Here is a 25869-nt window from a genome sequence, read left to right on the forward strand (position 1 = left end):
TGGAAAAGCACAGTGTGGACAATCTCAGGCCACAGACCAAGAACACCATTCCAGGTTCAGCCCTGCTTGGCTGCAAAAGGAGGTGAATGGTAACAGGGCTCCTAAAGGCAAAAACACGGCCACACATGGATGCAGTCTCTCACCAAGAGTTGTGGGGTTCCAGGATTTCTGAGAAGGCTCCCTCTATCCTAATAAAATTCTCAAACTCTTGACCCCTCAACCCCAACTCCCTGCAGGAGATGCAAAAACACCCAATTTAATTAAAACCTCTTTTTTCACATTGAAATCACAAGTTTTCACAGGGTGCAACGTGTTGCTAACCCAGCAATTTCCAGACTAGACTGTTCAGCAAGGCAGGTGCTGTTTTCTTTTTAGGGCCCATGTCCTTAAATTGCTTTGCTGCTTAGATATCCCTGAGGGCCAAACTGCTGTGGCAGATTCCAGTCCAAGCTCCTCCTGTTTCACCCAACTTGCTTGTGGTCTGGAAGATTTCTTTCCCCCACAGGCAAGATTAGCCAATAGGAAGAGAACGTCTTACCTTTTTAAAAAAGTATTCTTTTAACCTTTGTCGTTCTTGACCTTGAAACTCAGACAATCAATAAAAACAGGAAGCACAGCACTATGCCTTCTGGAAGGATGTTCAACAAGCATGTGCAATGGCCTACAATTTTCTAATTGGCAAGACTAACATTACACAGATTGAATGTCATAGATCTGCAAAGTTGAGTGCTAAAGTAAAATGTAATCAGCAAGTGCACAGATATTTCCTGAGCATCTAGTACACACCAGGCTCTGTAGCAGGTGCAAGAGATATAATGCTGAACTAAACAGACAGGGCTTCTGCCTTAGTGCTTAGTGTTTTGTCAGAAAGATACAGATGGCCCGTGCTAAGGAAGAACAAGGATTGGTGAGACCTTTGTGCCCTGGTCTTGTCTGGGAGGAAACTACACAGTACCTTCCCCAAGTTTTCTTTCCTTCCCAACTGTGGAAATAGGTTTCTAATCAGTCTCTCATCTTCTTATTTCCCCCTTTTCTTCTTTTTATTGCCCTTTACAGCATGCACTGTTGCACACCCACTGTTACAGTCACTGATTTTAGGTTCCTTCTGGCATGGAAGCCTCACTGTTGGGTTCAGTTTGAGCTCTTATTCTTTCCTCTTATTCCAGCCAACCAAGGGAGGCAACTTAGATTGTGTGACTTGTTGGTTTCCACCTGGAATCAAACTCATTGATCCTCTCTGTTTCCTACATATGTTGGGATATTCCAGGTACATTGAGTCTCTTGTCCTGGGAAGGCCCACAGTTCCTGAGGTGTTAAGAAAAGGAAACCATAAAATGTCCACAGGCCTATATCTTGGCACCTTTCTCTCAAGCTTTGGGAAGCACCAGTTTCCTAAAAATTTATTACCCACTCTGTGTAAACAAACAAAACAGAAAATGGTGGGAAAAAAAAAAAGCAGGCAATTCTCCAGTTACTTGTTTGAGAAATACACAGGTGCTCTGTAGGAGGGAAAGCAGTGGTCTCCCTGCAACTTGAAGATCAAGTTTGTAAGGAAGGCACAGGGGTTTCGTTTTTGTTTTTGTTTTTGGTTTTATTGAAGGATAGTCAGTTTACAATGTTGTGTCAATTTCTGGTGTACAGCATAATAGTTCAGTCATATAGGTTGTGATACCTAGAAGAATTCTGGAAATATACAAGCTAGACTATGTGTGAGAAACCACTGATCAACCAAATCTGAGACTGTGACTTGATATGGTATTATAATGTATATTTTGACATTTGCTTATTTTCTCATCAATAAACTTTCTGATTTTCCAAAAGCATTTTCCTTGCTCTCCTCTGATATTAGCATACTAACTTTCTATGACGAGATCTTCTGAAGCCTCTTTTAAGGCTAAACCTCTGTGATTCTGTCTCCTTTGACCCCAAATCCTGCAATTAGTAGGGTTTTAGGAGAAATGAACTAAGACTCTTTCTCTGAAAATATACTTATTACTGGAGTCTTATTAGAATTGGAAAGAAGAATCAAAATTAGATTCATAGATAGAAGAATACAATATTGACAAATAATATGCAGATTTTGAGAAATGAAATTTAAAATAGCAAGAGAAAATTATGGTTACCAGTGGGGAAAGGGAGTGGAGAGAGATAGATTAGGAGTTTGGGATTAACAGATACACATTACTACGTATAAAATAGAAAAATAACAAGGATCTACTGTATAGCACAGGGAAATATATTCAGTTTCTTGTAATTAGCCATAATGGAAAAGAAGCTGAAAATGTGTGTGTGTATGTAAGTGTATGTATGTGTGTGTGTATATACATATATATATCTGTATAACTGAATTGCTTTGCTATACACCTGAAACTAACATTGTAAACTAAATCAACTACACTTCAATAAAAAATAAGAAAGAAGAAGAAACTAAAAAAAATTAAAAATAAATAAAATAAAATAGGAAGAGAATTTAAGGGCACCAAATGAATTTGAAAGAAAGAAAAGCAAATGTATCCTTTATCTGTATTTATCAACATAGAGTAATAACCATAATCTCCAAATTATGTGGTACATAGCCTTGGCTTTCAAGTGAGGGGTGAAAAGAGATTGAGAAGTCCAAAAAACAGGATTTTATCAGGTCTAATTTAGTCCTAGAGCTATCAGGAGTCCATTTGTCTCCAAGTGGAGCATTGCCTGGTGGCTCTGTTTCCGTTCATGACAGAAAGCTGCTGGGGCCATCAGAGCAAGAGAGACTTCACAAAGAAAGTCAGAAAGCAGGGCCAAAAGGCAAATAAGGTTCCTGTCACAGCAAAAATGGTTCACTTAGCTCTTTGTGCTACTCTCTCACTCTTTGTAATGGAGCCATTTTCTATGAGAGTTGTGTAAAAAGCTAGATTTTTAGCTCTGAGCAGCAAATGAGTGAACTGGACAAGAAAAGCATGAAATGTAATGAGGGAAAGAAAGGGTGATAGGAGAATAATGTAAAAGCCCTGGAGAAGAGTTCTTCCTCTTTAAAGAACCCACTATGTGAAAATCCATACCTATAGAACAGATACACTCTGGATGGATTTTCTCAGTTAAGAATCATCACTTTACTAAAATGCTTTTTAAATATTCATCTTGCAACCTCACATTCAGTGTGGTTGAACACTTCCTTTTGGGCACCTCTCTCTCTCTACTCTACTGGAAAAGATGAAAAGGAGAATCAAGGAGGTAGGTCCCTTGGAGGTCTCTGTGCCTACCTATGTTTGTGCTTTGCTTCTACTAAGTGCATAAAATATGACAAGACTTAGAAATCCTAGGTAGTCCAGAGGGTAAGAGTTTCTGTTAAAAACAGAGGTAGAAGAACCATGGAACTACAGGGTTGGAAAACACCTTTAAACCCATAAAATCTCTCTACTGAGAAAGCAATCCCTTCTTCAGTGTCCTGACAGAAGGACTCTGTGGAAATCCCCCCAATGATCAGGACATCAGTGGTAGAAAAACTCTATTGCCTCCCCTATTCTGCAAGCAGAAAACCGTAACAGTAGGGTGTTAGATGAGTCCATGAGACGGTCATCTCTCTCATTAGTGGCAGTCGCCCTAGGTGACTCAGAAGGGTTCTTTCTCTTGAACCTTCATTGTACTCTGTACCTGCTAAGGCATTTCATTTTGCTTTACATTATGGTTATTTATGGTTATTTATCATGTAGCTACAAGGGAGGCTGTGAAATATAGTTAGCCAAAACTTAGTGTTCTCATTATTATGGAAAGAAGGAGAATGGATATTGAGCAATGAGTAAGAGTCCCTGCCACAGGGACCATCCCCGCATATAAGTCATATCACTTAGGTGCTCACCCATGCACTACAAAAATCAAAGGTTGATCTAGTGCCAGCCAGATCCAGATGCCAATCCTGGCAGCATTATTTGATGAGCTGTGTGATCTCTGGACCATTTCCCATGCTATCAAAAACAAGAAGAGTACTCCCTCTTCAGTTCCTGTAAGATGATGTGAGATGAGCAGTAGTGCCTAGCATAATGCCTGGCATAGCCAACATTTATTATTATTATCATTCTTCCTGCATATATGACTGGCTCTGTTCCAGACTTTAGACCAACTTGGGCATAAAAACATTAACAAAACTCTCAGTGGCCATGTTTCTTAAGCAATTTCATGCCCTATCCATTAGCCAGTTGCTTTAGAGAAAATGAATGGCTGCCCAAGAGAATGTCTTTATCCTCAGTTTCCCTCTCCTTTCTGGTGTCAAACAAGACAAAAAGCAATTAATAAACTTCTCAATCTTTAAAAAATGACAGTTAGGATCAGCAGAACTTAAAAAGGAGCCTAAAATGATGGAGGGAGGTAGGAAGCTTTTTGGAATGTGAAGATCATTTATTTTCACTTTAATTTATTTATCAGGTCAAGCAAACTAATGTGGGAAGTCACTATAGAAAAGAGTAAAGAAAAATATATCTCTTTTGATACTGTCCACTATATCATAGCAACTAAATTGGTGAAGAGGTGTACTAGGCTTTATTTTCTATTGTTTCATACTCAGTTCCTCTTTGAAGATGCTCTAAGATACACTAAGCTCTTCCTATGGGCTTCTGTCTAGGCAGGAAGTATCAAGCTGAGAATTACTGTGGTAGAATGATTTAGTGCTTAGACAGACCTGAGTTTGAATCCTGGCTTGGCCTCCTAATAGGTGGGTGATCTTGAGACAAATTAATAAACTTTTCTAATGCTTTGTATTTTCAGCGGTAATATGAGGATAATAGTGTCCATCTCATAGAATTGTTGTAAAAATTAAATAAGAACGTGTATGTGTAAACTAGATGTCCCCAAGTTTTCCAATTTACTTGGGTCACATTTTTGTCCAATATCTATATAGAATGTCTTGTGACCCCTTTCCACATCCTATGGGAAATCCACATACTCTGAAAAAGCTCTGAAGATTTGGGGCACCATGCTTCTCCTAAATTAGTTCAGTCCGTATAGTCTGCTTCCCAGCTATTTCCCACTCCCAGTTTTCTCTCTTGACACCTGAAATTGCCATCCTCTATCACCTGCCTCCTTTGCTCTAGCTCATCTGAAAGATGAATCAAGAGTAGGAAAAAGCTGGAAGCAGAAGAGTCATGAGTGCCTGGTTTTTGCAGGCGCAATGGGAATGGGCAAGAATAAGGAGACCTGATAGCTAGGATAAAGGAAGACTTGATGTAGTATGCTGCCTGCCTGGATAAAAGGGAAAAAGAAGTAGAAAGTAGCCAGAGATAATTGTAAGATTTTGAGTCTTGATAAGCAAAAGGATGATGGTGCAGACATGGGCAAGTCCAGGGGAGTATTCAGCTTTGGTTGACTTTAGGCAATAGCAAAGCCATTGACTTTGGTTTTTGAGATACTGAATCATAATGGGAGTGTTCAGAAGACAATCCTCATGGCTTATTAATGGTGCTGGTCTAAAACTCAAAGAGAGGGCAGCTCAGAGGAACAGGTCTGGAAGTTTCTTTGTACAGGTGATAGTTGAAGCAATACCCTCCCTCACCCCAATATGAAAATTTTAAGTTATTTTTTAAATAAAAAGGAAGAAAAGAATATTGCCATTTTAGAATCTCAAAAAAACTGAGCACCATCCTATTACATCATAAATAATCTTTCCAAAAAAACTCATTCCTTTAGCCCAGTTTCTATTCATTATTAGTTTTGTAACTAAAATTCAAAATCACAGAATCACAACATACTGTGATTGAAATAAGCTTTAAAATGTTCCTGATCCAAATGCCTCACTGACACAGGGAAAAGTGGCCCGCTAGAGAGTACGGGTGATGTGGACGTGCTCACTCAAGCTGAATGGTGCTGCCAGGGATCCACGGCCCACTAGAGGAATTTCTGCTCTTCCTCGCTCATTTTTTCACCTACAGTTTAGCTTCTGAAGATTTGATTTTAGATATTCTATCTGCATTTAAAGTGTTCCTTCCAACTAAAGTACACACATAGGTAATGAGGAGAAACTGCAGAGTAAGGAGCCAGGAAGTGTGGATCCTAGTCCCACGTAGAGAGAAATGGCTGCACGACCTGAAGAAGAGATCTTTCAAGGTCTCTGTTTCCTCATTAGAGCAACAAGAGATTAATCTGGATTAGCTCTGAAATGCCTTGCAGCTCTGATGTTCCTTAATTCTTGGAGGTATCAACTGTTTCCAACTGGATCCACATCTTTCAATCCCACACAAGATGGAGAGCAGGCCCATATCCCAGTTTTTGGGGAGGCCCATCAGGACAAAAGCTGGCCTCTCTCTGTGGGGGCTGGAGAAGGGAAGCAGCTGAAGCAACACTATCAGTTTCCTTCCTATTCAGAGGAGAACAATCGAGCTCCTCCCAAGGGAAACCTTTCGGATTTTGACAGTGTGGGGTCTGTCTTATGACGGGAACGAAGGATTAGTGTAGAATGGGGGTGCTTAGCGGCTGGGTTTCTGAACACAGAATCAAAGATGGAAGGAAAGCCAAAAAGTCCTTAGGTCCAGTCCCCTGCCTCTATCTAAGCCTTCCAAGGCAGATGGTTGTCATCCTACATTTAAAGATCTCCAGGACAGCTTCCCACAGTGCCCTGGTTCAGCATGATTCCCCCTTACAATCAAGAAATTTTTCCTGATGTTTAAGTGGAAGCACGTTCAATGTAGCACAAGTCTGTTTACCCTTGTCTAGTCCTCAGTGGAGATGAGAATGAATTCTCTGTGTAATAATGACCCTTACTATACCTAGTGGTGGAGATTAAGTCACTTCTTAGCCTTTTCTTTTTAGGGCTAAATCTTCACTCTGTTTTCCACCCAGTTAATCTTTTTTTTTTTTTTTTTAACTCCTATCTGGATCCTTTCCAGCTTCTCCAAATGAGTCTTAAAATAGGAGGATGAAATCTGAGTTCCCACTCTAATTAAAACCTCAGCAATGCCAAGTTTTGTGGGAAGATTACTCTCTAGGCTTTCATTTCATAATTCTCTACATACGCTGGCCTCATATTACAATTTTGTTGTAGTACTTTCTCACTCACTCAGGGCCCACAGCTATTTTGCTATAGTACTTATCTCTGCCAACCAGAGCCCATTTTTAACATCTTATTTTTAATGACCTCCTCTCCCCTAATCCTTCTTTCCTGCCTTAGGGCAATCTGAAAAACATTCTAGTCCATTATCAGTCACTGAGAAAGGAATCTCAATTTATATCAATCTTATAAGAGTCTGAGTATCACTCATTTCTCCTAATACCCACAAGCATGGTTTGAGCATGAAAGGCAATGCAGACCATCCCTCTCCATTCATTTATTCAACAAGCATCTATTTGAGCACTAATGATAGGCACTGGGGATACAGCAATGAACAAATCACAATTTCTCTGTCCATTCAGTAGCATATCATACAATGTATACCAAAAAAAATGTATTCATTCAGCTCTTACCCTTTGCAGACCTGCGGTGGGTGTTGGGGCTACAGCAGTGGACAGGATCTCATGGATCTAACATTCCAATTGGGGGTGGGGAAAGAAGACAAAGTACAAGTCAACCAATAAATAAACAGAACCAAGTCAAATCTTGTTAAACATTTTGAAACAAACAATAGAATGACAGACGTCAGGGTGGTGGCTATCTTAGATGTGGTAGACTCCCCAAGGAGAAAGCTTCCCAAGGAGGAGGTTCTGAAGACCTTACAGCTTAGCAGGGGTCTGCTATTCTGAACCAATTCCCTTTAGCAAATCAACTTTCCTTATGGTCTATTCTCCCAGACCTGAAACTAACTTATGCTGGGTTGTTAATGGCTGATAATGCACTGTTCGTTAGTAAATTATTTACATTTCCAAAGGACTCGTTCATGTACTTTAATCAATAGAAGTGATAAACAGAAGGAATTTCAGAATACAATACCCTTAGTTCCTTAGGAAGTTAATAGACATTCCTGGAAAACAAGGATCCAGTGGTCTATTAAATATGAGGAGAGTGGGCTTCAGTACCATCAAATAGATTTCTTCACTAGAACGTCTCACAAACTTGAATAGACTGATGTATTTTCAGAGATTCCAAAATGGGATAACACATAGAGCTGTTTCTTACACTTCTGGCATGCAACCTCTTGAGGAACACTTTGAATGCTGAATTAAGGAGATATCTTGGATCCTTTGGTGTCTTTGACATGGGATTTGGCATTTGAGATTTGATTTCAAATCACAAGCAGCCAGCCCGGATGTTTGTGAAAGGTATAATAAAAACAAGACCAGCTTCTCTGCAAGCCTGGGCCTGTACTTCTCTAGGTTCCTCAGATTGTGGAACCTTTTGAGAATCTTTTGAGTGTCTGAATTTCCTCTTTCCAGGAAAATCCACAAATACACATAATTACACACCATGCAGAGGATTCCCAGGCCTCTTACCAAAACTCATCTATGGACTGGAGGATTTCTAAGGACCTGTCCGGTGCTAAAGTTTTAATAGGTTTCTGCTCTCAGATCATGTTGACCTCTTGGTTCGTGTTTTTTATTAGCTTACAGTTTTCTTGGGACCAGACCAAGTGTTCCACCTCTTCCCAAGCTCCTTCAGCCTTAGTGGAGTGCTTAGTACACAAAGGATGCTCATAAGTATTTGTGTGCCTGTGGCTGCCTCCCCAGAGGGTCCTGTGGTAGCTGAAGCCTGAGAAACAGCCAGGGAGGGTGGGGAGACCCCTGAGCACAGAAGTACCAGCCAACCCTAGGGATACCCAATTGGCTTCCCAATTAGTGAATGAGGTCATTCTCCCTCTGATGTTTTCCAGAAATAGATCTCTGAAAAAGGCGTGCGCTGAAATGACCTAGCGAGGCAACGGGAAGGAAGTGACTAGAAAGGGAATCATTAAAAACCCAACTTCTTCTTTAAAGGGAAATGGAAACAGGGACCTGGAGGAAGGTTATAATTGCCAAGCCAGCAGTGGCCCCTGCTTTCCTCCCCCTGCTCCCAATATGGATTTCCTGCCTGCGGGGCACCATTTGATTTAAAGCTATGGGAGCCTCACAGACACTCTCATGAGAAAGGCTCGGAAAAGAAATAGAGCAGCGTTTGCCCTCTTCCTGCCACTTGTGCATGGAAGCAGTTCCATTAATTAACCCTGTTTCCTCAGCAGGTCTGATCCCGACACTTGCTTGAGAAATTTTGGTGCTTATGTGAAGCCTGGCTGACAAATAACAAATCATGATTTATTATTTTTCTTCTTGCAGAATTGAATGTCCTCTGGTTTATATAACAGCCTTGGTTCTATAGGCAATCAGTGGTGTATTTTCCTTTCACTCTCCTTTGCCATGACTTTTGAATGACCCAGGAAAGGATGTTTTGATGATGTGGTCCTGAGGTCCTAAAAACCCACCCCACCTGTTTGGCTTCTCTGCATTAGCCTGGGAGGTTATAAAGGCTGAGGGCATAGAAGAGGTAGGTGTAGGTCCTCGGGAAGTCTGTCTTCTTGAACTAAGTTTTACAATTGAGCAGATTGGCTTGAATATCCACCTGACAATTTTGAAAGCCTAAAAATAAATTGAACCTGGTACTTAGAAAAGGCAGCTTTCAATATCTGAGGACATACCTGTGTTTCTAGCTTTCCATTTGGCCAGGGAATTTGTCAAGGCTCTAATTTCCCTCCCTGCAACCTGGCTTGTTGTCTTCAGGTGCTAGCTGGAAGTCACAATGGCACAGACCATGCAAATAAAAAAGGCAGGGAAGGGAAAAAGGTCAACATGTGTTTTTCGTTTCAGTGTAGTTTCTTACTTTGGAAGGTTATGATTTTTTTTTTTTCCTTTTTGCAATAAAACTGGTTCTGCTACTAGACTAACATATGGTTACCTTTATTAGGCAATTATCAAAAGAGATAGGAAGTCTTTCTGGAGTTTTAAAAGTGTAAGGGGTTTTTCTCAGGATGCCAGCTCTCACTGGCCCTTTGCTCCTCGCCATTGCTCTACCACTTAATCACATATTATACAGATATGCTGGATGTCTGTGTCACCCAGAGCCATACGCATCACCTGAGAACTTGTTGGAAATGCAAATTCTCAGGCACCACCTCAGACCTACTGATACAGAAACTCTGGGAGGCAGACCACAATGTTTTCAGCAGCCCTCTGGGTGATACTGATATAGGTTCACGTTTGAGAAGCATGGATATGTATCATTGTGCAATCACCCACCCCTTGGCCTATTAGTCATCTTAGGCACTGGCTGCTTCAGGAGCCCCCACAGGTTTACGAACCTAAAGTTCATCTTTTCATGGGGGTTAGGAAGCAGATATGTAGATGGAGAAGTTTTACCCTTTGAAATCAAAGGAACTTCCAGATTCATAAGTCACTTAAACTCTCAGTTTTCTCATCTATAAAATGGGAGTAATTTCATCTGCCTCATAAGGTTGTTGAAATGGCTGAAGGACAGAATGTGTGTGAAAGTGATTTGTGAACTGCCAGGCACTGTGTGCAGTTAGCTCTGGAATTAGCTGTGTGGAGCAGTAACACCAATATGCAGTGTGAGCTGCAGGCTCCTGATAGGGAAGGGAGAGGGGGCCAGGAATGTCTCCTTTGTCCTCATCTGTCTTCTGAACCCTGAGTCCAGGCACATAGTAGCCATTCACTGACTCTTGGCTGAATTATGGTAACTAACATTTGGTAAGTGTTCACCCGTGCAGTCATCACAAGTACCCTGTGAGGTGGATACTGTGCACATCCCCCTTTTGGATGAGTGCTGAGAGGTTAATAACTTACCCACAGCCACAAAATTAGAAGTGGAGCCAGCGTCTGAACTCAGGTTCTCACCGCTTCACTGCACAGCCTCACAATTAATTCATTAATGGTGTTGCTTAGGGTAGTGACCTGAGGTGACACTTCGGGAGTGCCTGTTCTACGCCACTCACTATTCCAAGCTCTCCACATGCCGTAACTCACTACAGCCCCATAGAGGGAACTATGAGTCAGGTAACCATTGCTATCATCATCCCCCTTTAACAAGAAAGAGAACAGAAACACAGAGACAGGTCCTGATTTGGGGTTTCTTCTTTCCAGTGTAAAAGTCTCATCATGTGATGAGACTTTGTGCCTCTCTGTGTCTGGTTGGTGCACTTGACATCATCCACTAGTCAGTGAGCATTTATGAAGTGCCCAGTACTGTGATTCTAGACACAGAAATATGAGACCTGGTTTCTGCCCGTAAAAAACTGCTTCAAATCAAGTTGGGGAAGTGGGCCAGTCTTCATAAAACAGAAAATAAAGGCTAATATTTAGTTAAGTGCTAGTCTGTGACGCACAAAGTAAACTTTTTGCACCTTCAGAGAGGTTAGTGGGAATGAAGTCCTCAGACAAGAATTCTCACAGGTGCCTGAAGGAAACATTGTCTAAATCACTGTAGGTGCTCAATGAACATTTGTGACTGAATGATTATAAGCAGGAGAGGATTAACGTGGTGGAAGGAGGGCAGATGTGCAGAGCCTCTGCTGTTTAGAACACAAACTCCCCCACTCCCTACGGGGCGAGGGGTGGTGCTATCTTGGCAGAGATGTTCCTTGAGTTCCCCCTCTCCCCACTCTGGAGAAGAAACCTCATAGGTACTTGATGATTCTGAAAGTTGAGAACCAAGGTTTCTTGTCATCAATTTCATTTTTTCCTGGTTTTTCTCCTACTTAGCAAACTTCTGGGTGCCAAGCCCAATTCTTGGTTACATCCCATGTTTCCTTCAGAGGAAACTGCCCTAGTAATTGAAAACAGAAATTGGTTCTTTTATTCTAATTCACGGGATGCAGGTAAGATTCATTTGTGCTCTACCTTGGCTCTCTCTTTTCTAATCCTGGGAGAAAATTCTGGATATAATTCTCTGCTTTGGTCCTTATGAAAAATTGTGGGTTTTCATCAAAATAGGATTGTCTGATAATATTATTTGACTCAATAATTCCATTCCTGGGAATTTATTCTTACAAATGATCTAGAAGGAGTAGAAAGTCATGTGCACAAAGACATTGCTGCATTAGTTGAAATAATGATAAAACTGGAAATAACCTAAAAGTCTAATAACAGGAGAATGGTTAAAAAACAAATGGTGGCAAACCTACTCAGTAAAATATTCTTTAGCTTTAAAATTATAGTTATGAAGATTATGTAGCAATACGGAAAATACTTACAATATAATTTTAAGTTAAAAAAAAACACAAAAATCCTACCTTAAATTGAGGCTGTGACCGTAACTATGACAAAAGGATACATGCATCTGGATGAGAACTAGAAAAAAATTGAAAAATGATGATAACATGATTTGTTGGGTCAGCAAGGTGATGTGTAAAATTTATTTCAATTTCTGCTAAAGTTGTTATAATTTTGTGCAATTCAAGGGGATTGGAAACAAGATGTTCTGGCTGCATGAACGAACTGACTGCCCCTTTTGAAACTGGAAAGGCTCACAGTGTACTGGGTGAGATGTGAACATCCAATACCCAGCCATGTCTTAAATTGTAGGATTGCCCAGACTTTCCCCTCAAGAGCAAACCCATGCATAGCATTCCTTCTGGCACTCTCTGGAATACCTAGGCTAAAACTCTGAATGTGCTCAAACCCTAGGGTTGGTGGGCTGATTTAGATGACCTCACCCATATCCTTTGTGGATATTAGCATTATGTGCCTTTGAGAATCCCAGTAATGGAATCAACTTCAGAGTTTTCCTCACCTGGGAATTCTCCCACTTTGAAGGTGCCCCTGTTGTGGTGAACAGGCCCAGCAACTTACTAGCTGTATGATTGGGGTCATGTTACCTGACCTGCTTAAACCTCAGTTTCCTCATATGCAAAATGGATATGTAACAATGCCTACTCCTTGCAGTTGCTGTAGGATGTAAATAAGACATGAAAAGTAATATCTACTCTAGTAGCTTAATAGAAAGTGCTCAGCAAAGGGAAGCTATTGGTAGTATGTTATTGCAAAGGTGCTCATTGTTCTAAATGCTGAATAAAGAAGTTTGAACATAAAATGAACAGAAGAATGAAATGCCCCCTTTCAATCTCAGGAGAAACTTGGTTTAATGGAAAAGTTTCAAAGTTTGTTTGATTATACCTTTAGGTATCATTATAACTGCTGCTTTCTCACTAGCTAATCAATATCCTCTAGGTTTGAGTCTTTTCAAGTGTTCTTGCCGCATGGAGGTGCTGTCCGCACTGCTGAATTTAAGTCAATGTTAGGGAGCTTAACGAAGCATCAAACTGAGTAGTGTAGTCTGTAGGTTAACTCTGATACTTAAAGAAATGCATAATTTTAGGTCAGATAGAAGGCTAGGAGAAAGAGCCGCTGTTGGTGATGCCACAGATGGCTTAGCCAGGTGGGGGAGATAAGAAGGCTGGGACACCCAGAGTCACAGCCAAGGACAAGAGAGGAATTTGGTTTGAAAGGAGAAAGTGGAGACATCAGTAGCCTGGAAGGAGAAGTCCCGGGTGATTTGTGGCCTGTTGAGTACCAGGAAAAAAGATGTGGCAAAAGAAGGCACAGATGTTCTGAAGAATGCATGGGATTTATAGGTGGTTCATAGTCCGACTGCGGGAAATGCCTGCTGAGGGCACATCTCAGAGGAAGGTGGGAGCACTGGTTCAATGAGAAGATATGGGAACCTAGGATTTCACAAGTGGCCTTTACCAAACTATCATCCTGAACCAGAAGCAAAGGAGGAGGAAGGGGAGGATGAAAAGTTGCTTGAGGAGAAAAATAAATGATCAAGTCTTTAGAAGTAGATTAAAATATTTCTAAACCCATAGCCCCCATTTTCCTATCATTCTTTTCTGTAAAAGTCATTGTCAATGACTTGAACTCACAGTTCAGAAATGAGGAGGTGTGTAGCTCTCTCCACAATCTCCTATCAAACCCCTACTTCTCAGAGTCAAAAAGCTTCACTTCTCCTTCCATCCCTGTTATACAGAAGCAGCTACAAGACCTTGACAGTCATTTCTTCTCATCAACCTAAAGGTTTATGTATACAGTTTTAATACAAATATGCATCTAATTGACCTAGGGGGGATTATGGAGATCATAACCATCGAGAGGTCAATGGATTTGATACTCTCCTTTCTCACAGGTGTGAGAGGCTAGATGTGGGGTTATAAGGAGTAGGTACTTGCTAGAATGCTGGAAAGAGAGAATGGAGGCTGCCCTGTTAAACAGCTATGCATCAGAAGAGGGCATTTAGCCCCTGAACTTGGGCCCTCACCTCCTACTAGAGTTAACACAGAGCTAATTATGCCTAAATATTAGCATCTGCAGTGCCTTCATGCGGGCTTCCCAGCCCGGAGCCAAAGAGAGCAGACAGAAGGCAAGTGCTGAGGGGAAGAAAATGTCCCACAAGCAGTTATCCTGGCCCAGTGTCCCTGCACAGAGGAGCCTCCGCAGCTGGAGGACACATCAGGCCTCGCATCGCTTGCTTCTAATGAGGCCAACTAATTCTGCAACCACGGACAGGTTTTGTGATAAATTGGAAAATGACTTCTGGGGCAACTGTCTCCAGTTCTCAGAAATAAAATTCACAGAAGTGAGTGAGTGGCTAAAAGGCCAAGAGGCCGTTGCCTCAGAGTGGGGTCCCAGAGCAGAGCGATGTCATTCACATGTACAAGTATGTGAGAAAAAAATAAAAATGAAAACAAGTTTGATTTCTCCAGCCAACATCACAAGCTGAAAATATTTTTTTCTTTGCTGAATTTAGTAAAATAAATAAGAGAATCAAGAGATTTTTCTTGATTAATAATAATATTCGCTAAAAAGCATTTAATGAGGTTTGGAGATGTAGGCATGATATCAGTCCCAAACGAAATAAAGATGAGAACAGGATTTAGCTTGGAGATGAGCTGCAACCTAGCCACACCTCTCTCTCTCCTTATTCAAACTTCACTTGTTCAATTCAGAAACATAGTGTTTTGGGGGTGGGGAGGGAGGTTGGGAGGAATGGGGTGGCTAAAACTAATGGGGCTCACTGATTGCCAGATTACTAAGAAACTTCTTCAGTTGACCTTGAATTTGCTATCATGTCCAAAGATATATGAAATTCTAAAATACAATAATTTGAGGAAAATCCTTAAAGTCTCTTAGTCATATTTAAGCAACCAAATATCAAGGAGAAAGGGAGAAAATTATAGTAGCAAAATTCTATAGAAAGAAAAAGAAATAAAGGTTGGTTGGATGAGTCCAGATTTTAGCTGAAAGTTCCTGAAAAAATGTCATCACTCTCTAAATGAACCACTCATTTAGCTCAGTCTGTATACCTGCTTGATATTTTGATGAATCATACTACCACTTGCTTGAGAATTCCTAATACAGATTTTTAAATTTTAATAACCTTAACATTAGTTTATTTTACAAAAAAAAGGTGGCATTTGAAAAACCAAGTATATAACAGTCCTTTTCTAATTTTGTCCTCTGGACAGATGTTGTGTACCAATGGCAGAGATGACCTATCTAGAAGCCCATTCACATTATCGGAGATGGGATAACATATAGTTGTAGCTGGAATTTTCCAGGGAAACCATACATCTGTCCCCCAGGAAGGAACTGAACATCATACGGAGGATTCATATACCACTGAAAGACTACCAGGAAGCCAGTGAAATAAAATGTAGCTCACATCAAATGCTAGGAAGTTCAGCATTCTGGTCAACAATATTAACAAACCTCCTAAGGCCTGTCATTTATCGTCTGAAGATGCAGCTTTATGAAAAGTAATGGTAAAAGACCATGCCCAGGGATTTCTAGAAAGATTCTTCTCATACTCATTTCTAAGTGCGCACACAAGTGAGGGCCATTCCCCTTCCTCATTCCTCAAAGCCTTTAGGGATCCTGGTTTTCAAAATGAAGTTGGGTTCTTTCTAGTATTTCAACAGCTCTAGCAAGTGACTCTTACTTTTCTTATCCTCCTCATTCACACCTGTAACCCACCTTGCTCTGACTTCTGCAATCCCCATAGATGGCCTTGCCCCCTCCCCTTACTCAAACCTACCTTCATATTGAACATTTTCCCTATTTTTCCTCCATCAAATTCAGTGCTGATCCCTGCTTTTCTTAAATTCAACCTTAAATATATCAATCTTGTTTTCAGGCTAAAATTAAGCCTGACAAAGAGGAAACTCCTGGTTCTCTCATCAAACTTCACTATATGTTTCTCTATTATTAGGGAGAAGCACTGATATGCCCTATATACATTGCTGATTAAAAAGTGGGCCCATAGCCATCTAGATAATTCTTTGAGTCATATCGCTAGAAAAAGAGTGCTTGATGTTATCTAGTACTTTGTCTACGTGAGAAAACTGAATCTCAGAGAGTTTGGGTGACTTGTGAGTTTGCACAAAGGATCTGGGGCTGGAATCCAATGTTGTTTTCAATACACCATATTGCCTTCTTTTTATTTCCTCTCTGCATATGGCACTGTGCTAGGTGCTATAGAAACACTCCCCAGGACTTCTCAATTCAAGAACAACACTGTTGACACACTGGCATGAAAGGGACATCACACACAACCCAACTGGCACTGAAGTGCACACTCTGCAGTTATTTATATCATATAACGCCCTAACCACCTTCTCCCTTCCTCCCTTCCTTCCTTTCCCTCCCTCCCTGCCTCCATGCCTCCCTTCTTCCCTCCCTCCCTCCCTCTTTCTCTCCCTGTGTTCAATCTGTCACTGACTCTGGCTGCTGCTTCCCTGCAGTAATGCCAAGGGCTGTCTCTGCTGCTGTGGAGGCTGCCTTCCAACAACTCACTCCCTGATGCAGGCCCGGATGCCTCTCCTTACAGGGCCTCTACCTCCTGACACTCTCCCTTCAGACACGCCAGACGGCCCTGGCAGCCGTCACCCCTTCACCTGCCATCCTGACCGTGTCACACCCACCCCTGGGAAAATCTCCAGATGTACCCTGGGCAAAACACAGAGACCTGAGTGAGGAGACTGACAGGGAGCAGGGCCCCTGAGAACACAGGGCAGGTGCCAAGTTGCAAAGAAAAATGACAGACTTTAGAGTGAAACTAAAAATAAAGAGAATGTGTTTTAATACCCCTTTAGCTGATTCATCTTTCTGTGGCACCAGAAGGAGGGGTGTTACCCTCTATTCATGAGTGCCCTATGTGTTGCCTACAAGGCCTCTCTTCCCACATCTGAAAGAGCAAATTGACAATAACAGTGTTAAGTATAGGAGATAATGCTGGTGGCATGGCTACAATCTCCAGGTTGGAGCCAGACTCACCTTACAATTTCCATCACAGTCTTCCTCAAAAAATGAGATAACTCAGGTCCATATATGCGCTTCCTCAACATCCCTTCTTATTCTTTCTCCTGTTGTCTGTTTTCATCTCATTCAGGCGTAGGTCCAAGATTGAGGACCAATTAAGAAGGCATGGTGACATTGTATACTTGGTGGCTCCTTTTTTCCAAAGCATGATTGTCAGGAGAGGGAGACAGTTTTTGGTCTTTCCAGAGAGGGAACTAAACTCTAATTCTTAGCCTACCATGAACTCTGCATAATCTGAGCCTTTGCCCTAAAGTTCGTCAGTGAGTTAAAGGAATGCCAATGGCTGCCAATAGTAGGAGACGAGAATCTATAGAGGAAGAACAGAAAAGAAAGAGGAGAGAAATAAATATGCTGGTTGAAAGTGATTGGGAAACCACTTCTGACCAGGTATTTTGCCCACACCCAACCCATGCCTTGCAGCATTATTTTGAAATAAGTGAATAGATACTAGCACTGAAAAACCAATTATTTTAGCCAGTGGATTATTTGGGAGAAATCAAAAGTAACAAGAGTTCAAGATAAGTCCATATACCTTTGCTTGTTTGACTTGATTTAGAGGGTTCCTTCTCACAGAGTGTCTATTCCAGATCAAAACTACTCATGCATTGGTGGTATAGTGGTGAGTGTAGCTGTCTTCCAGATTAAAACTATTCAGGACAGTCTATACAACATAAAGTTTGAATATCCTTTCAAAGGAACATTCATTTCCGTTAATGGAGAATAGTCCTCCTTTATCTAGAAAGGCCATCTTTTCAACCAAACTTTGGAAGGATGTATTTTTAAGAGGAAGAGAGGTGGAGGATACCTGCCCAGCTAGCCTTGATGGCCAACTCAATTCCATAATAATAATAATAATTATAAGAGTTAACATTTATTTAGAGCTTATTGCGTACTAGACATTGTGCAAAACACTTTATATACATTCTCATTTAATCGTCACAACTGTCTTGGGAGATACTCTTTTTGTATCCATTTTACATAAGAGGATCTGAGTCTTAGAAGACTTGGTGCCTTGCCCAAGGTGAACAGTGAATAAGTGGCAGAATCCAGATTTGACTCCAAAATCTGTGCTTTTAGCCACTCCCCATATTGCCTTTTTTGTTGGTATGACAGATGTCACAGGCAGATCATACTCAAATACTGTTGTATGCTCTAAATAATTGAAACTATATAACAAGAAAATGGTAGCTAACTTATATAGCAGGCCTAAGTGAAATAATTCAAACGTAAAAATGACCTCCTGGCATTTGATTATCTTTTACCTTAGACGTTGATAAACCAAACCGTTCCCTTAGGACAACATTTCCGTCCAGCAAAGCATTTCTCTTGCCAAAGTATAATTTTGTTGGCTACATCTATCTCCTCCAAGCCCTGGAATCAAACCTAAGCTAGTAAATTGTGCTGACCTGGCAAGATGCTCATCCTCCAGGGCATTGTATCAGGCTAAAGTAATACATCACATTGCTTCCCACTCTGTCGGCCCATTTCTCCAAAGAGTCCTAAAACGGTAATGTTTCTTCTCTGAATCTCTAGTTTTCTTGCCCGTAGGCCTTGCACTTTAGCTCCCTGGCCTTGGAGACAGAGGAATACTGAATAGCACTAGTTTCACACCTGCCCTTTAGTTGAGGCTTCCAAAAGAAAGGCGGGTTTGAAGAAAGGGGCAGCCCCACAGAGCTCTGCTTCGTTTCTTTCAGACTCAGAGATACAAAAACATTGACTTGGTTGGGTAATGGGAAGACTTTGGTCTTTTGGGTTATGAGGATTTAATAGCTGAGAAACAGTTGCTGAGCAGTGGGGGTGGTGGCAGGTCAAATAGGGCCACAATTCCTAGAAAAGATGACCTCGTCCAATTGAGAAGTAGTGGGACCAGTAAACACTGGCAATTAAAAATTAACACAGGCCAAAGTGAAATCAATGCCTAAATTTGATAGGCTTTCAAGAAAAGTTTATGACATGCAGTTCATAGAATAGAGGATATTTTCTCAGTGTTCACTTTTACAGATGCCAAAGGCCAGTCCTACTTGGACAGATCCTCCTGCAGAGAAACAGAAATGTGCAGAGTCCACTAGCAACATACAAGGCAGGCAGTAGGTATATATTTTAGAAAAATTTCTTCAAAAACAATCCTAGTTTCAAAATGTTTTGACCACAGCTTTGATATTGATGATCAGTCAATTAATTACCCGCTAAGTGTGTGAGTATGTGTGTATACGTACATAACCTTGTTATTCTAAATATATAATGATGTGGTCTATAGCAGTGAAAACATCTTTCCATATCTTTACTAAGCACATGGCTACATATATCTCAATATTTGTTTTAATTCAAGTGTGATTTCCACAGATTTTTTTAAAGATGAAATATTGATTCATCAAAAGGTTTTAAGTTAAATGCAAATCCTATGAATTCAGGAAATATCAACCATTCAATATATTACATTTTTGGTCTAGGTAATAGTCCTATAACAATTTTCCTTATATCAAAAATTCATGAAAGGAGTCCTGTTTCCATATAAAGCCACAAAATGTGTAGGAAAGACTGAGAAGTGATTCTCACTTTTCCACACTTGAAAGTGGCAATTAAAATGCTAAAATGGAGACAAATTTAAGACTACTCACATTTTACCCAATTTTCCTACCAGCATCCCATGCAAAATTATGTCAACTGAATGAATTTTTATTAGATAAGGTAGTCCATGGAGCATTGTTGCCTAAGAAACTAATCATTCCGAGTTATTCTAAACTGTCAACATGTCTGGAGGTTTTGGATAAATAGTTGGTGGAGGAAACCTAACTGTCTGGCTTCTATAGAGATTAACCGTAATATCTGATTGTGTGATCAATCCTTAGATAACCAAAGTTAAATGCAAATTCATTTCTGTTAGTTAATAATACATTTGTGCTTTCTACCAGACACATAATTGTGAATTTTCTAGAAATAGCCCTGGAAATACAACTTGAACTGCCTTACTTCTTTTTTTCCTGCTTTGAAAACATGATCAACTTAGAAACTCCTCTTGTTGGCAGTTTCTAGAGAATAGTTTTTTATTCCTCAGAACCAAAAGAGCAACAAGTGTATGTCTTCAGAACTAGATATTTCCCTATTTGGAAAATGTTTGCATTTTTCATTATTTAAATAATGATTCTTTAAATTAATATCTCCTCTTTTCAACAACAGAGTTAATTATAGGAAAGCTTTCTCAAGAAGCAAGAGGAGAGGTTTCAAAGGAAATTAGAGTTGAGTACAGTGTCCTAACTGGATTCCCAAAACCCTGTAAGAAACACAGCTTATGTAGCACCAATAATAGTACTATTTTTACCAGTGATGAATGACCAGAACTCTTTGCTCTAGAAGCAGTGATCCCAGTTAAATATCAGCATTACACCTCCTTCAGAGATGGAGGGAAGCGGGTTGCTTGCATCCATGACAAAATGTGAGACTCAGCTAATTGATGTGGTTTTGATGATGCCACAATTCTGCCCAAAACCCTTGTAACTAGCAAGTTCGCCCAGAAGATTATTGAATTACTCCACTGACCATGCATTATTTAAAGGGAAGTGCTATTATTATAGAAGCCAGCTGTTTAATCATTGGAATTCTGTCTGTTGGCTAACTTTCAAGATACAGCAGTGCACTGTGACTGCACTTTATGTCTACTTATAGAGGACTCAAAGCCTAGGTTAGGTGGTAGCCAACTTGTCTGCTAAGCAATCTTTGGTCTGCATGCCCTGGAGCAAACCTACCAAAAAATAAATATATAAGTTTCCAATATCAAGACTTTGGCAGCAAGGAAAATTCTGTAAAACTCTATACATGCTTGTTCACTCTAACAATTGAGTGAATATATGAACACTTCCTAAAGCTGGTATGACAGAACTCTGGGACTGTAGTTAGTTTTAGAAAGGACTATATTCCAATCACCTGTCTTTTGTTACAGTATCAAATAAAGAAAAATGTTTTGAGTATCTTGGGGAACTCAAACGATAAACAGAAAACAAATTTTCACCTTCTAAGTTAAAAAATATTTGAACTTCTTTCTTGAAGACAATGTAAGTGGCTTCCAACCATACTGAATATTTGGTTGGTCTAGATGAGTTTTCTCCTTCATTTCTTCACTTACTGTAGAATCTTTGGAATAGAAAGGATCATAGCAATCAGATACTGTGTTCCATACAGGAATATGTTCCTAGGATCTCTGACAGGTGTTCATACAGTCTTTAGTTAACTGCTTCTAGCAATGGGAAGTTCATTATCTTTAAAAGAAGTCATTCCCATTTTCAACGCCTTTGAGTTCAAATTGTTAGAAATTTGAAATACAAGAAATTATTTTCTTGTATTAATCCAATATTTATTTCCTGTTCACCCACCAATTCTGATTCTGCCTACTGGAGCAGAATTACCTGGTGCCTAATAAGCAGTTTTTAAAGGCAAGAGTGGAACAATTCATTCCATCTCATTTAAAAATTACTCATAATGGTAATAGCTATAATTTAGAGGTCATTAAAAAAATCCCTATTTTTCTCAACATTTATACCAGAGCAAATTATTATACTGTTTTTCTAGTAAACCACATTGTATCAGGCTTATAGTTTTAGCCCATAGCAACAAATGTCTTTGTTTTGGTTCTGCAAAAAGAAGTTATATGAGGCATTTGAAAATAGAGGGCAAAACTTTGACCCTCAACTGTTGCCTCTTAATTGGAGAGAAATGATTTTTTTTGTTAAACATCTTGATGCAGAACCAGAAATCAAGTCTATAGGACACTTCAAAGGATGAATTAAACTTTAAAAGGCAAGGTAAACACTTGTTATATTCATATATTCTCAGTGAAGTACAATTAGTCCAGACAAAGAAAAACATCTCTCTAGGACTGTGGTAGCTAGAAATAACTAGTAGTTACATTTATGGCAAAATCCAAGTCTGTAACATTTCAACAACATTTAAAAAATAGATATAGACATAAGGTAAACTTGCTTTATAGAACATTACAGAAAAGTCCTAAATTTCTCTGTTCCTAAATTCATTGATCTATGGGCTAAAAAAGCACAGCTATTTTATAGACTGAGCCATGTCAAACTCTGAGCTCATCTAAGAGGTGACAAACCAGATGCCTGGTGGGTGCTGTTATTTTCTTTGCTGTGCTGATGATTACTTTCTATCTCACAAGAGGAAATAGATCTGTAGTGAGTTCCATGGTTTTTGATAGTCATCAGGAAGGGAATATGCAATACTTAACAACATTTAATGCTATTCTGAGAGGAAAGTTCATGTCTTCCTCCAATAGCAGGCGAGGAGCTCCAGAACCTATAGGGTCTCAGACGCAAGATTCCCTTACAGATGCTTAAAATGAAAGTGCTAAATAGGTCCTGGAATCACAAAACCTGTCCTTCTCCATCTTCAACCCATAAGGATGAATTTTGAAATTAGTCTTCTAACTTAGCCACATTTGATGGTTTCTGGAATAACTCCTGTCACCTTACCTCCAAACATCAAATTACTATTACATATTCAACAAATGAATCTCAATTATGTCCTACTAAAAAATTTACCATTTCAGCAAAGAGCAATCATTGCCTGCGGTAGATGATAGGGACAGTGACCTTACAGTAGGCTAAGCCACTTTCCCCTCTCTCTCCACCCCAAGAGAAAACAGAAGTGTATCAGCTACTCCCCACTGGTGGACCCCTTCAGCCTCTTGAAAAAGCCACTTAACAAAAAGTATGTAGAAGTCCTTTGTGGATTACAAAGAACCATGTAAACCCATTTGTGTCTTTAATTTACAGTTCCAGGAAAGGATTATATAAACAAAAAAAACAAAACATATTGTTTACATTGCCCAAGGGACCAGATGAGTCCTGGCTTGCCAGGGCCTGGCTGGCAAGCAGAAGCAGAGAGTCTTCTGCACCAGTCGAGCCTCCAACATCAAGTGAAAGCACCACTGAGGCTTCATCTGGGGCCAGCTGCCCAGTCCCTCTCAAACTCCTCAGCCATGAGGAGCCCATAGGGTTTGCCCTGAGCGAAAGCAGCAGCCCCCATCCAAAGAGACCACAACTGAATCCTCACTAAGTTATTACCCGCAGCTGCCCTAAGAAAGGCAATAAACCTGCCTTACAGGGAGGAAGCATCCCCAGGTTCTTGTGCCAAGCATCAGGAAAACATTTGGATTCTTAGAGGATGCCATGAACGGCTGGCCCCTTGAGCAGCAAGGCAGCCAAACTAGTTTGGTAGCAGGCCATGACTGTGGGTCCAATCTCCCCCAGCTAGGGAGTTCAAAATACATATGGGGATTTTGACTTTCAAAACTCCATCCTGAAGTATAGTGTCATTATTAGGCAAACATCGGACTTTCAATTTAAAATATAATATGTCTTCTATGTCAGGAATAAGATTGAATATACATCACATTGATTAATTGGATCCATCTGGGCCAATGGTTCACAGATTCTCTTCCATGAAGCCTGGACATTAGTGGAGAAGACAGTCCCTCCACCTCACAAGGGAGGTCAGAGAGACAGAGAAAGCTGAGATCCAGTCCCCTGCCCTTGCATGAGACAGAGCAGTTTCACTTTTGTCTGCTTTATATATTGGTATATAAGCAAGATTTGGTTTACAAAAGTTCTACTATGACAAAAAGCTTACAAATAATTCAGGTACATTTTAAGTTCCATTTAAACTTGCTTTGCCCTCTTTTTAAATCTAGAGCCAGGAAAAGTGTGTCCAAATCTAAACAAAATAAAATAAAACTAAAACCTACTTGCCAAGTAAAGATGTCTAATTGATTTGCAAACATCACAAAGAAATGTGATTCATGGTTTTCCCTCTGAGCTATCAGAATCAAATGAAAGATAGACATTTAGTTCATTTCATCTCAGTCTAGTGGCTATTCTATAAGGAAACAGAATTGTTTTGGTCCCCTTAGGGTGATGAGAGAAGGAGCCCTATTACATTGGTATTGTCATCAGTTCCAAGTTCCAAAGCTTCTGGATGCAGTCAGTAGTGACTATTTCTTCACAGACCATGTAAGATTCTGGAAAGGGGTTCTCAGAGAAAGGACGTACAGTGTGTCAGGTGATATGCTAAGTACTTTTCATACAGTATGTCTTATAATCCTCAAGCAATCCTTACAAGGAAGATATTATCAACCCCACTCTACAAATGGATAAACTGAGGCCCAGGAAGCTTAAGTGCCTTGTCCAGAGTCGTACTTCAGGTTTCCTGGGCCCTACGAGGCACTTGGGTTTTGCTGGAAGTAGATCTGAGTTTGAATCCGAGCTCTACCACTTACTGCATGGATGACCTTGAGTAAGTCATTCCCATATCTGAGCCTTGGTTGCCATATCAGTTAAATGAGGAGTCCTTCCCAGACTTAAAACCTCCTTGATGCTCAGTCTCATGTTATAATGGAAGAAGTTAAGCCAAGGAGCAAACATTAGAGCCATCCTGTATGCAAAAACCATGCAGATTTGCTAAAAGATTAAGAAAATGTAAAACATGATCTTCTTTTAATTAATAGTCCCAGCAGCCTCCCAATTAAGCCAATATGTAAGGAAAGGCGAGGACTGGGCATAGATAAGATCCTTGACTACAGATGATGAATGAGTTATTGCCAGTGAATGTGGCACAGACTCCAGGAGACATCCAGAAGGATCCAGAAGGATCTGGGGGGTCAGCAGTTGAAGGAGCTTCAAGAAGAGGCTGACTTACAAATGTGTGGGTTGACAAGGTACGGGGAGAGGAGAGTCTTCAAGGGCCGGGTGGAACTGTGAGGACAGCATATTCTACTCTAAAGCCAAGACCCTCTGCTTTGAACAGACAAGCCCACGGGGTATGGCTCCAGCAGTCGGAGGGCGCCTCAGACAGGCATCGTGGACGAGTGCTGCTTCCGGAGCTGTGATCTGAGGAGGCTGGAGATGTACTGCGCACCCCTCAAGCCTGCCAAGTCAGCCCGCTCCGTCCGTGCCCAACGCCACACCGACATGCCCAAGGCTCAGAAGGTAAGCCAGCTCAGGTGGGGCCAGCCGTCCTCGAGAGACCTGTATCTTAATTGTGTGGGTTGGCCAAGCGGTAATTATGTCCCATAGGATCCTGGCTCCCAGGTTAGGAAATCTCCATTCTCACCCGAGAGTCCATCCCTTTGGTCACTCCACATTGTAAATTATTCCCTCTGCTGCTCTGGATGAGCTGATCACCAGAAGATGGTCAAGAGTGACTAAATGTGGGTTTTGGTATTGGACAAAACTGAAGTCCTAGCTTCACCAATCACCAGATGCGAACCGTTGGCCAAATAATGTAACCTTCCAAGCCTTAGTTCCCTCAGTAAAGTTGAGATAATGGTAATATCTACCTCTTCAGGTCATTGTATGAATTTGGTCAGTTAATGCACATGCAATGCTTTTCATGTCCCTGTACAAAGTAACTGTTGGACAAATGTTAACATCTGTCATAGTTATATGAACAAAGTATGTGACCTTTCAAGTCCTGGTATTCTACAAAGGTACAAAGAGAAAAAAAACACTCTAAAACGGGAACTGTTTGAAATTCACATTCAGTGGCAAATATAATTAAAGAAGAAAAACATTAAAAATAGAAATTTCTGTTTGGCTCTAAGAACAC

At 40.6% G+C, this 25869-nt stretch overlaps 1 protein-coding gene across 2 annotated transcripts in view; it reads left to right on the top strand.

The window, feature by feature from the left end:
* IGF1 (insulin like growth factor 1) overlaps positions 1-25869 on the top strand; it is a 72906-nt gene that overhangs the window by 26884 nt on the left and 20153 nt on the right. For both annotated transcript variants that reach the window (XM_006186042.2, XM_006186041.3), the window contains exon 3: positions 25069-25250. In XM_006186042.2, coding sequence (XP_006186104.1) covers positions 25069-25250 — 182 coding nt within the window. The remainder of the gene's footprint in view (positions 1-25068; positions 25251-25869) is intronic.

This window comes from Camelus ferus, chromosome 12 (genome assembly GCF_009834535.1).
Source record: "Camelus ferus isolate YT-003-E chromosome 12, BCGSAC_Cfer_1.0, whole genome shotgun sequence".
In the NCBI taxonomy this organism is placed as follows: Eukaryota; Metazoa; Chordata; class Mammalia; order Artiodactyla; family Camelidae; genus Camelus; species Camelus ferus.